Below are 14,903 nucleotides of genomic sequence, written 5' to 3'. Positions count from 1 at the left end.
TTTTAAAAGCCTAACTATACTACTGACAAAAGATACAAGATAAAAAGTTCAAAAAGTTAAAAACAAAGGATTAAAAATGTACCATTTCAATACTAACAAAAAAGTTTGCATAGTTACACTAGTATCAGATATAGTAAAATTTAAGACAAGAAGTCTTACTAGATACAAAAAGGAACAATTCTTACATAAAAAGGATTAGTCTACCAGAAGATATAATAATTTAAAATCTGTATGCACACTATACTATAGCTTGAAAATTGATAAAACAAAAAAGGACATTAGAACTAAAATGAGAAAGAAGTTCACAATAAGACCGGAAGACTTCACCACAATGCTACTCCAAGTATGATCCATAAACCATAGAAACTGAGCATAGCACTTACAAATTTTTATAGTAATTAACATTGCTCAAATTTCTTACTTTCTTAAAAAAATGAAAACAATTGTCTACAACAGATTAGAAAATAAATGGCTCTTCACCACAAATGCTTTGAAAAGCACTATGTTAATATATCATTCTTAATAGCTGGTAGAACACATCTCTTGGGCCATTTTTAGTTTTCCCAATTTCTGTTTGACAGCGCCTTCTCAATTCTGGTTTGTGGAAGGTGTAGAGGTGAAAATTAAACTCTAATGAGAAACAAAGGAAATGCAAGTTGACGATGAAAGTTTAGAAAAAGTTAATCAGGTTAAATGAAAAAAAAAATTCTAGATATAGAGCAATAACTTAAAGGCTGGTTCAACACCAAATCTCTGCCCTCCCTCCATGCAACACCCCCTCAGGTCCCACAACAGATCAGAGCTTTTATTTTCTAGAAAAACTAAACCAGAGAGACTCTAAGACTTGAAGAAACCAGACACCATGGAAGGCAGGGATGAATCAGTGGACTAAAAATAGAGGGATTCAGTGAAAGACTGAATAACAAATGATTAGATCCCCAACTCCCTTCCTTTTTCTGCTCCCAGAATGCCAGGAGTCACCTGGCAATCTAAGTAACAGAAAGGTAGGTTCATCTCCAAGAAACTGAAAAATGAACAAATAGATACTGACAGATTGAGTCCTCCAACAGGTTTACTCTCAGAGAAAGTTCTCGCTGTGTACTCAAGACTTCAAACATCTTTAGAGCCTTACTCTAGAAAATGAAATGACATCCAAAGACCATCTCTCATTTTTGGAGATAGCCTCCAAGAAAGGCATAAAGCAAAACTAACAAACTCTGGTAGCCAGCCTCCAAAATGGCCTCCAATCATCCTCCACCTTTTTATATTGTCCCTTTCCTACATTGTACACACTTTGTCAATGTGACTGATTGCTTACAGTAGAAATGATGAAATAAAAGTTTCAAGATTTGGTTACAAAAGACTGCAGTTTCCATCTTAGATTCTCTAATTCTCACTCTTGCTCTCTCATATCTTACTCTGAGGGAAACAAGCGGCCATGTTGAGAGCAGGGTGACTAATCTTTCCAGCTTACCTGACTGAATGGGTTGCCAGATGCAAAACCTTCAGAACTAAAATCAGGGGTCAACCAGGAAACCTGGAATGAGTTGGTCACCCTACTTGTGAGCAGCCTTATGGAAAGGTCCATGTGGAAAAGAACTGATACCTCTGGCTAATAGCCAGTGAGAAACTGTGGCCTGTCAACAACTGTGTAAGTGAGCTTAAGAGTGGATTCCCTAGCCCCAGTGAAGCCTTGAGATGACTACAGCCCCAGCCAATCCCATGCAACCTTGGAAGAGACCCTGAGTCTCTCACAGAGAGAGTCTCACAAACTTCACATTGTGTGAGATAAAACCGTATGTTGTTTTAAGTTGCTAAGCTTGAAGGTAATTTGCTAGGCTGTAATAGATAACTAATACACAACAGAAAAAAAAAAAACCTGAAAAAGTTAATACTTCAAAAAAAGATATGATATAGTATTTCAAGACCAGGATTCTGTAACAAAGCAGAATGTGTTAAATTGACTGTAGGAATGCCCTCAATTTGTTAAAGTCTCTCTGAATTCAACACTTTGATTGTCAGTTCTCTCACACTGATTTGGCCATGTGTCTTGCTTTGGGAGAGTAGCAAACATGACTCAGAGATTTAAAAAGCACCTGCACATTGAGACTTGCTCTCTTGCTATTCTTAAGACCCTGATACCCCGTGGGCAAAGCTAGGCTAATCAGCTGAAGGATAATAAACCAGATGGAAGAGAATGAAGGCACCCAAGATGACAGTCAGCCTTTATCTGCCCCAGTAGCTGACTGCAGTTGCATCAGTGAGCCAAACTGAAGTCAGTGGAGACTGGCCATAAGAGAACCATGAGAACCTCATAGCCTAGTCTAGCTCAAATTGCTGACCCACAGAATCATGAACTAAATAGCTGGCTGTCATTTTAAGCCACTAAGCTTCAGTTTTAGAGTGTTTTTTAAATTAATTAATTTATTTTTGGCTGCGCTGGGTCTTTATCACTGTGTGTGGCCTTTCTCTAGTTGCAGCAAGCAGGGGCTACTCTTTGTTGTGGATCACGGGCTTCTCATTACTGTGGCTTCTGTGTTGCAGAGCACAGGCTCTAGGGTACACAGGCTTCAGCAGTTGTGGCTCGCGGGCTCTAGAGTGCATGCTCAGTAGTTGTGGCACTTAGTTGCCCCACAGCATGAGTATTCTTCCCAGACTGGGGATAGAACCCATGTCCTCTGGCAGGCAGATTCCCAACCTCTGGGCCGCCCAGGGAAGCCCCCTAGGGAGTTTTTTAAAAATGCATCATAAGGTAATTGATGCAATAATAGATGAAGAATAAGACAGAGCTCTTGGAAATAAAAATTATGACAGTCAAAATTTTTCAGCGTTTTAGTAGAACTTCTAGGAAGATAAAATCAAGAAGAAAAGATTTAAAAAAATAGATCTAGAAGGTTTATAGCCAACCAATAGGAGTTCCAGAAAGAGAGAAAAGAGAAATTGAGAGAGGTAGGGGATGTGTTGAAGAAATTGTAGTATTCACTGTTAATGTCCAATCCCTAATTCATCATCCTTACCACCTTAATATATATCATAATTAGCACCTGCATTTATTAACCTAAGGGTTTTTTCCCCAGGCATTTGAGCCTGCTTTGATTCTTGACTATCAAAGAAAAATTAATAACTTAGGAAGTGAAACCTCTTCCTTTCCAATTATTGGAATTATGTATTTCCAAACAAAAGTGAAAGACTTATTCAGTGAAAATTATAAATCATGTTGAAAGAAATTTAAAAAGGCATAAAGAGCCTCCTGATGAAAGTGAAAGAGAAGAGTGAAAAAGTTGGCTTAAAACTCAACATTCAGAAAACTAAGATCATGGCATTCGGTCCTGTCACTTCATGGCAAATAGATGGGGAAACAATGGAAACAATGAGAGACCCAATTTTCTTGGGCTCCAAAATCACTGCAGATGGTGACTGCAGCCATGACATTAAAAGATGCTTGCTCCTTGGAAGAAAAGTTATGACCAACCTAGACAGCATATTAAAAAGCAGAGACATTACTTTGCCAACAAGGGTCCATCTAGTCAAAGCTATGGTTTTTCCAGTAGTCATATATGGATGTGAGAGTTGGACTATAAAGAAAGCTGAGTGCTGAAGAACTGATGCTTTTGAAATGTGGTGTTGGAGAAGACTCTTGAGAGTCCTTTGGACTGCAAGATCCAACCAGTCAATCAGTCAATCAGTCCTGAATATTCATTGGAAGGACTGATGCTGAAGCTGAAACTCCAATACTTTGGCCACCTGATGCGAAGAGCTGACTCATTTGAGAAGACCCTGATGCTGGGAAAGAATGAAGTCAGGAGGAGAAGGGGATGATAGAGGATGAGATAGTTCGATGGCATCACTGAGTTGATGGATATGAGCTTGAGCAAGCTCTGGGAGTTGGTGATGGACAGGAAAGCCTGGTGTGCTGCAGTCCATGGGGTCGCAAAGAGTAGGACACGACTGAGCAACTGAATTTACTGAGGTAGAAACATATCCCATGTTCATGTATTGGAAGATTTAAGCTGTGAATACTACCCAAAGCAATCTAAAGATTCAATGCAATCCCTATCAAAATCCTAATGATGATTTTTCAGAAATAGAAAAATTCTAGAAAATTCATTCTAAAACTCATGTGTGATAACAAAGGATTGTGAACCGCCCAAACAGTCTTCAATAGGAACAGAGCTGGATGACTTATGTTTTTTGATTTCAAAATTCACTACAAAATATACTAATCAAAATAGTATGGTTCTGGTTAAAAAATAGACATATAGACAAACAGAAAAGGATAGAAAGACCAGAAATAAACCCTTCAAAATATGGCTAAATGATTTATGACAAAGGTGCCAGGACCATTACATGGGAAAATGTGCTGGAAAAATTAGATATTCACATGCAACAAAATGAAGTTGTACCCTTACCTAAAATACAAAAGATAACCCAAATAGATCAAAGACTTCAGTTTAATTCAGTTCAGTCACTCAGTTATGTCCGACTCTTTGTAACCCCCATGGACTACAGCACGCCAGGCCTCCCTATCCATCACCAGTTCCCAGAGCCTACTCAAACTCATGTCCATTGAGTCGGTGATGCCATCCAACCATCTCATGCTCTGTTGTCCCCTTCTCCTCCCGCCTTCAATCTTTCCCAGCATCAGGGTCTTTTCAAATAAGTCAGTTCTTTGCATCAGGTGGCCAAAGGATTGGAGTTTCAGCTTCAACATCAGACCTTCCAATGAATATTCAGGACTGATTTCCTTTAGGATGGACTAGTTGGATCTCCTTGCAGTCCAAGAGATTCTCAAGAGTCTTCTCTTGAGAGGAGACTTAAAACTATAAAACTCTTAAAAGGAAACATAAGACTAAAGCTTCACAACTTTGGATCCGGCAATAATAATCTTGGATATGACATCAAAGGCATAAGCAACAAAAGAAAAAATAAACAAATGGAACTTAATGAAATTAAAAAATTTTTGTACATGAAGAGACTGTATCAACAGAGTAAAAAGGCAACCCAAAGACTGAAAGGCAATATTAGCAAATCATACATCTGGGATTAATAGCCAGAATATACAGAAAACCTCTAAAACTCAACAATAAAAAACAACCTGATTCAAAATCAACAAAGGAGTAAACAGAGACTTTTCCAAAGAGGAAATGAAGATGGCCAATGGGTACATGGATGCTCAACATGACTAATCATCAGAGAAATGCAAATCAAAATCACAATGAGAGATCAAGCACCACATGCCTGCCAGAATAGCTATCATCAACAAGAACAAATAACAAATGTTGGCAAGGATATGGAGAAACCTGGAGAATCCCCATGGCAAGAGGAGTCTGGTGGGCTACAGTCCATGGGGTCACAAAGAGTCTGTCACGACTGAGCAACTAAGAACACCACATCACAGCCAACAGTGTACCCTCACATACTGTTGTGGGAACTGTAAATTAGTGTAACAACTGTGAAAAACCGTATGGAAGCTTCTCAAAAAACTAAAAATATAACTACCGTATGACTTTTCCACTCCTGGGTATATAGCCAAAAAACCCCAAAAACACTAATTCAAAAAGATACATGCACGCCGATGTTCATAGTAACATTATTTACAACAGCTAGGGTATGGAAGCAACTTGTGTCCATCAACAGAAGAATGGATAAAGAAGATGTGGTGTACCTATATATAATGAAATACTACTCAGCCATAAAAAAGATGAAATTTTGCCATTTGCAACAACACAAATGGACTTGCAGGGCATGACGCAAAGTGAAATGTCGGTCAGAGAAAGACAACTATTGTATGATATCACTTAAATGTGGACTCTAAAGAATACAACAAACTAGTGAATAAAACAAGAAAGAAGCAGACTCACAGATATAGAGAAGAAACTACTGTCGACTAGTGGGGAGGAAAAAGAGGGGGATGGGAAATATAGGGGTAGGAGGAAAAAAGGGTTATTATGGATTATATGAAATTATATGTATGAAACTTTTGAAAATTGTAAAGCACTACAGAATTTAAAAATTATAAAACACCCCTTCATGGATCACTGCCTTGTTGTGGCGAAGGGGCTCACGTAACTTGATGAAGCTATGAGCCATTCCATGTAGGGCCACCCAAGGTGGAAGGGTCATAGCAGAGGGTTCTAACAAAACATGATTCACTGGAGGTGGAAATGACAAACCACCTCAATTTACTTGCAGTTGAGAACTTCACAAATTGTATAAAAGGACAAAAAGATATAACACCAAAAGGTGAGTGTTCCCAAGCCTGAAGGTGTCCAATATGCTACTGGGGAAGAGTGGAGGAGGAGAACTACTAATAGCCTCAAAAAGAATGAAGTGGCTGGGCCAAAGTGGAAACAATGCTCAGTTGTGGATTTGTCTGGTGATGAAAGTAAAATCCGATGCTGCAAAGAACAGTATAGGAACAGCATAGGAACCTGGAATGTTAGGTTCATGGATCAAGGTAAATTGGATGTGGTCAAGCAGGAGATGGTAAGAATAAACACTGACATCTTAGGAATCAGTGAACTAAAATGGATGGGAATGGGTGAATTTAATTCAGATGACCACTATATCTATTACTGCGGGCAAGAATCCCATAGAAGAAATGGAATAGCTCTCAAATCAACAAAAGAGTCCAAAATGCAGTACTTGGTTGCAACTTCAATAAATGACAGAATGATCTGGGTTCATTCCAAGGCAAATCAATCAACATCACAAGTAACCCAAGTCTATGCCCCTACCAACGATGCTGAAGAAGCTTAAGTTGATCAGTTCTATGATGACCTAGAGAAGTTCTATGAAGTTCTATGAAGACCTCCTAGAACTAACACCAAAAAAAGATGTTCTATTCATCATTGGTGATTGGAATGCAAAAGTAGGAAGTCAAGAGATACCTGGAGTAACAGGCAAGTTTGGCCTTGGAGAACAAAATGAAGCAGGGCAAAGGGTAACTGAATTCTGTCAAGAGAAGGCATTGGTCATAGCAAATGTCCTTTTTCAATGACACAAGAGACGACTTAATATGTGAACATCACCAAATGGCTAATATCGAAATCAAAATGATTACACTCTTTGTAGCTGAAGATGGAGAAGCTGTATACAGTCAGCAAAAACAAGACTTGGAGCTGACTGTAGCTCAGATTTGTAGCAAAATTCAAGTTTAAACTAAAGAATGTGGGGAAAACCACTAGGACAGCCAGGTATGATTTAAATCAAATCTCCTATGAATATGCAGTGGAGGTAATGAATAGATTCAAGGGATTCCGTTCCGTTCCGTTCCGTTCAGTCGCTCAGTCATGTCCGACTCTTTGCGACCTCGTGGACTGTAGCCTACCAGGCTTCTCCGTCCATGGGATTCTCCAGGCAAGAATACTGGAGTGGGTTACCATTTCCTTCTCCAGGGGATCTTCCCGACCCAGGGATAGAACCCGGGTCTCCTGCATTGGAGGCAGACACTTTAACCTCTGAGCCTGTAAACAGTGTGCTTGAAGAATTATGGATGGAGGTCCATAATATTGTACAGGAAGCAGTGAATAAAACTATCTCAAAGATAAAGAAAAGCAAGAAGGCAAAGTGGTTATCTTAGGAGGTCTTACAAATAGCTAAAGAAAGAAGAGACGTGAATAGCAAGGGAGAAAGGGAAAGGTATATCCAATTAAACACAGATTTCCAAAGAACAGCATGGAGGGACAAGAAGGCCTTCTTCAATGAACAGTGTATAAAACTAGAAAAAACAACAGAAGGGGAAGACTAGACATCTCTTCAGGAAAACTGGAGATATCAAGGGGACATTTTGCCCAAAGATAGGCACAATAAAGGACAGAGACAGTAGAGACCTTATAGACACTGAAGAGATCAAGAAGAGGTGGAAAGAATACACAGAAGACCTGTATAAAAAAGATACAGATGAACTAGATGACTATGATGGTGTGATCAGCCACCCAGAGCCAGACAGTCTGGAGAGTAAAGTCAAGTGGGCCTTAAGAAGCTCTGCTGTTAATAAAGCTAGTGGATGTGATGGAATTCCAGCAGAACTATTCAAAACCCTAAAGGATGATGCCATCAAGGCATTCAATATGTCAGCAAATCTGGAAGACCTGGCAGTGGCCACAGGACTGAAAAAGGTCAATCCTCATCCCAATTCCCAAGAAGGGTAGTACTAAAGAATGTGCTAACCATCAGACAATTGCCCTCATCTCCCATGCTAGTAAGGTCCTGCTTAAAATCTTGCATGCTAGGCTTCAGCATTATGCAAACCAAGAACTTCCAGATGTCTGAGGTGGATTTAGAAAAGGAAGAGGAACCAGAGATCAAATTGCCAACATTTGCTGGATCATAGAGAACGTTAGGGAATTAAAAAAAAAAAATCTACCTCTGTTTCATTGACTATGCCAAAGCCTTTGACTGTATGGATCATAATAAACTGTGGAAAGCTCTTAAAGAAATGGGAATACCAGACCATCTTACCTGTTTCCTGAGAAACCTATATGCAGGTCAAGAAGCAACCTATACGCAAAAGCAAACCCTGTATGAAACAACTGATTGGTTTAAGGTTGAGAAAGGAGTACAACAGGGCTGTCGGCTGTCACCCTGTTTGTTTAATCTACATGCTGAGCAGATCATGAGAAATGTCGGGCTGGATGAGTTACGAGCTGGAATCAAGATCAGTCAGTTCAGTTCAGTCACTCAGTCATGTCCGACTCTTTGCGACCCTATGAATCACAGCACACCAGGCCTCCCTGTCCATCACCAACTCCCGGAGTTCACTCAAACTCATGTCCATCGAGTCGGTGATGCCATCCAGCCATCTCATTCTCTGTCGTCCCCTTCTCCTCCCACCCCCAATCCCTCCCAGCATCAGAGTCTTTTCCAGTGAGTCAACTCGTTGCATGAGGTGGCCAAAGTTTGCAGTTTCAGCTTTAGCATCAGTCCTTCCAACGAATACCCAGGATTGATCTCCTCTAGAATGGACTGGTTGGATCTCCTTGCAGTCCAAGGGACTCTCAAGAGTCTTCTCCAACACCACAGTTCAAAAGCATCAATTCTTCCAGATCAGCTTTCTTCACAGTCCAACTCTCACATCCATACATGACCACGGGAAAAACCATAGCCTTGACTAGACGGACCTTGGTTGGCAAAGTAATGTCTCTGCTTTTTAATATGCTACCTAGGTTGGTCATAACTTTCCTTCCAAGGAGTAAGCGCCTTTTAATTTCATGGCTGCAATCAGCATCTGCAGTGATTTTGGAGCCCCAAAAAATAAAGTCTGACACTGTTTCCACTGTTTCCCCATCTATTTCCCATGAAGTGATGGGACCAGATGCCATGATCTTCGTTTTCTGAATGTTGGAATCAAGATAGGTGGGAGAAATATCAACAACTTCAGATATGTGGATGATACCACTCTAATGGCAGACAGTGAAGAGGAACTAAAGAACCTCTTGGTGAGGGTGAAGGATGAGAGTGAAAAAGAGCCGGTTTAAAACTAAATGTTAAAAAAAACCCAATCCCAAAGAAAGGCAATGCCAAAGAATGCTCAAACTACCGCACAATTGCACTCATCTCACACGCTAGTAAAGTCATGCTCAAAATTCTCCAAGCCAGGCTTCAGCAGTATGTAAACCGTGAACTCCCAGATGTTCAAGCAGGTTTTAGAAAAGGCAGAGGCACCAGAGATCAAATTGCCAACATCCGCTGGATCATGGAGAAAGCAAGAGAGTTTCAGAAAAACATCTATTTCTGCTTCATTGACTATGCCAAAGCCTTTGACTGTGTGGATCACAATAAACTGTGGAACATTCTGAAAGAGATGGGAATCCCAGACCACCTGATCTGCCTCTTGAGAAACCTGTATGCAGGTCAGGAAGCAACTGTTAGAACTGGACATGGAACAACAGACTGGTTCCAAATAGGAAAAGGTGTACGTCAAGTTTGTATATTGTCACCTTGCTTATTTAACTTATATGCAGAGTACATCATGAGGAACGCTGGGCTGGAAGAAGCACAAGCTGGAATCAAGATTGCTGGGAGAAATATCAATAACCTCAGATATGCAGATGACACTACCCTTATGGCAGAAAGTGAAGAGGAACTCAAAAGCCTCTTGATGAAAGTGAAAGAGGAGAGTGAAAAGGTTGGCTTGAAGCTCAACATTCAGAAAACAAAGATCATGGCATCTGGTCCCATCACTTCATGGGAAATAGATGGAAAAACAGTGGAAACAGTGTCAGACTTTGTTTTTTTGGGCTCCAAAATCACTGCAGATGCTGATTGCAGCCATGAAATTAAAAGACGCTTGCTCCTTGGAAGGAAAGTTATGACCAACCTTGATAGTATATTAAAAAGCAGAGACATTACTTTGCCAACCAAGGTCCGTCTAGTCAAGGCAATGGTTTTTCCCGTGGTCATGTATGGATGTGAGAGTTGGACTGTGAAGAAGGCTGACCGCCGAAGAATCGATGCTTTTGAACTGTGGTGTTGGAGAAGACTCTTGAGAGTCCCTTATACTGCAAGGAGATCCAACCAGTCCATTCTAGAGGAGATCAATCCTGGATGTTCATTGGAGGGACTGATGCTAAAGCTGAAACTGCAATACTTTGGCCACCTCATGCGACGAGTTGACTCACTGGAAAAGACTCTGATGCTGGGAAAGGTTGGGAGCGGGAGGAGAAGGGGACGACGGAGAATGAGATGGCTGGATGGCATCACCGACTCTGTGGACATGGGTTTGAGTGAACTCCGGGAGTTGGTGATGGACAGGGAGGCCTGGCGTGCTGTGATTCATGGGGTCGCGGAGAGTCGGACACGACTGAGCGACTGAACTGAACTGAACTGAACTGAACTGAAGATCATGGCACCTGGCCCCACTAACTCATGGCAAATAGAAGGGGAAAAGGTGGAAATAGTGACAGATTTCCTCTTCTTGGGCTCTAAAATCATTGAGGATGGTCACTGCAGCCATGAAATCAGAAGATGTTTGCTTCTTGGCAAGAAAGCTATGACAAACCTAGACGGTGTGTTGAAAAGCAGACATAACTCTGCTGAGAATGGTCCTTGTAGTCAAGGCTATGGTCTTACCAGTGGTCACGTACAGTTGTGGGAGCTGGACTGTAAAGAAGACGGAGTGCCAAAGAATTGAAGCCTTCAAACTATGGTGCTGGAGAAGACTCCTGAGAGTCCCTTGGACAGCAAGGAGATCAAACCAGTCAATCTTAAGGGAAATCAACCCTGAATACTCATTGGAAGGATGCTGAAGCTGAAACTCCAGTATTTTGTTCATTTGATGTGAACAGCTGACTCATTGGAAAAGTCCCTGATGTTGTGAAAGATTGAGGGCAGAAGGAGAAGACGGCATCAGAGGGTGAGATGGCTGGATGGCATCACCAATACAATGGACATGAACTTGGGCAAATTTTGGAGATAGTGAGGGACAGAGAGGCCTGGTGTCCATGGTTGCAGTCCATGGGGTTGCAAAGAGTCAGATACGACTGGGTAACTGAACAACAACAATGGATTATATGAAATCATATGTATGTAACTTCTGAAAATTGTAAAGCACTATAGAATTTAAAGAATCTTTCATTCAGTAAAACTTTTTAAGTTAAAAAAAAGAACAAAAGACTTAAATAGACATTTCTCCAAGTAAGATACACAAATGGAAATAAGCACATGAAAAGATGTTCAGTGATGCATCACTGATCATTGCTGCTGCTGCTGCTGCTAAGTCACTTCAGTCATGTCCGACTCTGTGCGACCCCATAGATGGCAGCCCACCAGGCTCCCCCGTCCTTGGGATTCTCCAGGCAAGAACACTAGAGTGGGTTGCCATTTCCTTCTCCAGCGTATGAAAGTGAAAAGTGAAAGTGAAGGTGCTCAGTCATGTCCGACTCTTCGCGACCCCATGGACTGTAGCCCACCAGGCTCCTCCATCCATGGGATTTTCCAGGCAAGAGTACTGGAGTGGGTTGCCATTTCCTTCTCCACACTGATCATTAGGGAAATGCAAATCAAAATTATGAGATACTACCTATATTCATTAGGGTGGTTGCCATTCAAAAAAAGAACAGAAAATAACAAGTTTCGGCAAGAATATTGAGACTGGAACTCCTGGGTTCTTCTGGTGAAAATGTAAAATGGTATTGCCACTGTGGAAAACAGTACAGTGATTCCTCAAAAAACTAAAAATAGAATTACCATATGATCCAGCAATTCCAGTTCTGCACATTTAGCCAAAAGAATTGAAAGCAAGGTCTCAAAGAGATATTTGTACACTCATGTTCACAACTGCTAAAATGTGGAAACAACCCAAGTGTCCACCAACGAATGAATGGATAAAGAAAATGTGGTATATGCATACAATGGGATATTACTCAGCCTTAAAAAGGAAGGAAATTCTGCCATATGCTATGATATGGATGATGTGATATGATTGGGAATTTGTGTGCCAATGCAGGGGACAAGGGATTGATCCCTGGTCTGGGAAGAGTTCACTTGCTGCGGGGCAACTAAGACCCTGTGCCACAACTAATGAGCCCGCATGCAGCGACTACTGAAGCTCCCCTCCCCCGGCCTCCCCTCCACCCCCCGGGGCCTAGAGCTCATGGTTTGTGACAAGAAAAGTCACCGCAATGGTAAGTCTGTGCAGGGTACAGCTAGACAGTAGCCCCCACTCACTGCAAATAGAAAAAGCCTATGCACATCAATGAAGACCCAGCACAGCCAAAAATAAAGAAATAATAAATAAAATCTTTTAAAAATTAAAAAAAATGCTATTTAGAATAACAGACTATTTTTTAGCAATGTATGTGGAAGGCTTTTTAAAACGCGTACATAAATGCAAGAGATGAGCGAAGCAATTTAGACAGACCTGAATTACACCACAGCTTTCTTTTTCCATATTGTGTCTTTAAATATCCCCCCTCCCACTCCCACTCCCTAAATATCCCTTCTTGTGGCTCTAGGGCGTTTCATTGAGTAATGGAAGTTCCAGGAGCCACAGGCTGGGCAGGAGAGGTGGGTGCAGGACTTGAGGGATGGGAGGAAAAGAAGGAAGCAGCCGCTTATCTGCGCGATCGGGTTTCCAGCATCCTCCTTCACCCCTCCCTCAGATGTGTCTACCTTTTGATGCCCGTAGAACCAGTGAGTGGGGGGCGAGGGGAAGGGGCGCAGGTTTCGAAGCAGCCTCTGCCTCTGCAGGTAGAGCTGGATGGCCTGCAGCAGCCCTAGGGCCAAGCAGAACACCAACGTCAGGTGAAAGGGCCTTGCCCAGTGCGTCTCAAGCCAGGGGGACTCCATCCAGGAGGACTCCATCGCACTGCGCTGCGAGGATTGCCTTGCCGGCAGGGAGCTTTGTGTAGCCGGCTCTTGCGGGAGGATCCACCCACTTACTCCAGGGCAAATCACGCCCACTATTTCTCTGTGCCCTCCGGTGTGCTCCCGGCTCCCTCTCCCCCACTTCCCCCTCTCGTCGCCAAGGGTGCTAAGGAAGAGCCGTGGGAGGGGCTGTTCCCGCCTGGCGGGAGGAAAAAGGCGCGAGTTCCCGGATTTCTTGCCCTTTATCAATGGATGCAAACCTGCATTCAGGACGACTTCTTATGGAGTGCCATAGTTCATGTGTGACAGTTTTCAGTGACAGAAGATCTGAATTTTAGGTTTTGAAATAATGCCAAAGCTAATGTCGTTGGTTTTTGTCTTTGCCACAAAGCATTTGTAAACTGTGCTGAAAAAAAAGAACTTGTTCCCCACTGAAATGCTATCAAAACCCACAAGAGTCTAGGGGCTGGTAATGGGTGAGTAGGATTATTAACCTTATATAGGTACCCTCTCCAGTGGTGTGCTAGTAATGTCTCACACAGCTGGTTCTCACTCTGATTACTGGTGCTTGCCAGTGTCCAGCAAGTCCTATTTCAAGTCTGCCAGCAGAGGATCCTGAACACTGAGTTGGGAAGAGATGCAAAGTTGCTACCATCATATAGTATTTCTACCACACAGATTCAGATGGGGCCGGTTACAGGATTTGTGGATCCAGGTGCAAGATGAAAATGTGGGGTTCCTTTTTAAAACTTTATTAAAAATTTCAAGACGATGACAGCAGAGCATTAAACCAAGCACACACCCTTTTGAGTGTAGGGCTTAGATCTCAGGCCCATGAAGCCAGCCCTGGATACAAGAGACATCAGTTCAGTTCAGTTCAGTCACTCGGTCGTGTCTGACTCTTTGCGACCCCATGGACTGCAGCACGCCAGGCTTTCCTGTCCATCACCAACTCCCAGGGCTTACTCAAACTCATGTCCATTGACTCAGTGATGCCATCCAACCATCTCATTCTCTGTCGTCCCCTTCTCCTCCCGCCTTCAATCATTCCCAGCATCAGGGTCTTCTCAAATGAGTCAGTTCTTCGCATCAGGTGGCCAAAGGATTGGAGTTTCAGCTTCAGCATCAGTCCTTCCAATGAATATTCAGGACTGATTTCCTTTAGGATGGACTGGTTGAATCTCCTTGCAGTCCAAGGGACTTCTCCAGCACCACAGTTCAAAAGCATCAATTCTTCAGTGCTCAGCTTTCTTTTTAGTCCAACTCTCACATCCATACATGACCACCGGAAAAACCAAAGCTTTGACTAGACAGACCTTTGTTGGCAAAGTAATGTCTCTGCTTTTTAATATGCTGTCTAGGCTGGTCATAACTTTTCTTCCAAGGAGCAAGTGTCTTTTAATTTCATGGTGGCAGTGATTTTGGAGCCCCCCAAAATAGTCTGTCACTGTTTCCATTGTTTCCCCATCTATTTGCCATGAAGTGATAGGACCAGATGCCATGATCTTAGTTTTCTGAATGTTGAGCTTTAAGCCAACTTTTTCACTCTCCTTTTTCACTTTCAAGAGACATAATTATTAATAATCTCAAGAGCA

At 42.0% G+C, this 14,903-nt stretch overlaps 1 protein-coding gene across 2 annotated transcripts in view; it reads right to left on the bottom strand.

Annotated features, from left to right (window-relative positions):
• Positions 1–13,379, bottom strand: part of CYP4X1 (cytochrome P450 family 4 subfamily X member 1) — a 47,920-nt gene extending 34,541 nt beyond the window's left edge. For both annotated transcript variants that reach the window (XM_055402708.2, XM_055402709.2), the window contains exon 1: positions 13,114–13,379. In XM_055402708.2, coding sequence (XP_055258683.2) covers positions 13,114–13,305 — 192 coding nt within the window. In that variant the 5' untranslated portion in view covers positions 13,306–13,379. The remainder of the gene's footprint in view (positions 1–13,113) is intronic.
• Between the last annotated feature and the right edge of the window lie 1,524 nt (positions 13,380–14,903).

This window comes from Moschus berezovskii, chromosome 4 (genome assembly GCF_049115385.1).
Source record: "Moschus berezovskii isolate FMDL1 chromosome 4, NW_MosBer_1.0, whole genome shotgun sequence".
NCBI classification, from domain to species: Eukaryota; Metazoa; Chordata; class Mammalia; order Artiodactyla; family Moschidae; genus Moschus; species Moschus berezovskii.
The sequence above is the reverse complement of the archived record's forward strand: the minus strand, read 5'-3'. Positions and strand labels throughout refer to the sequence as shown.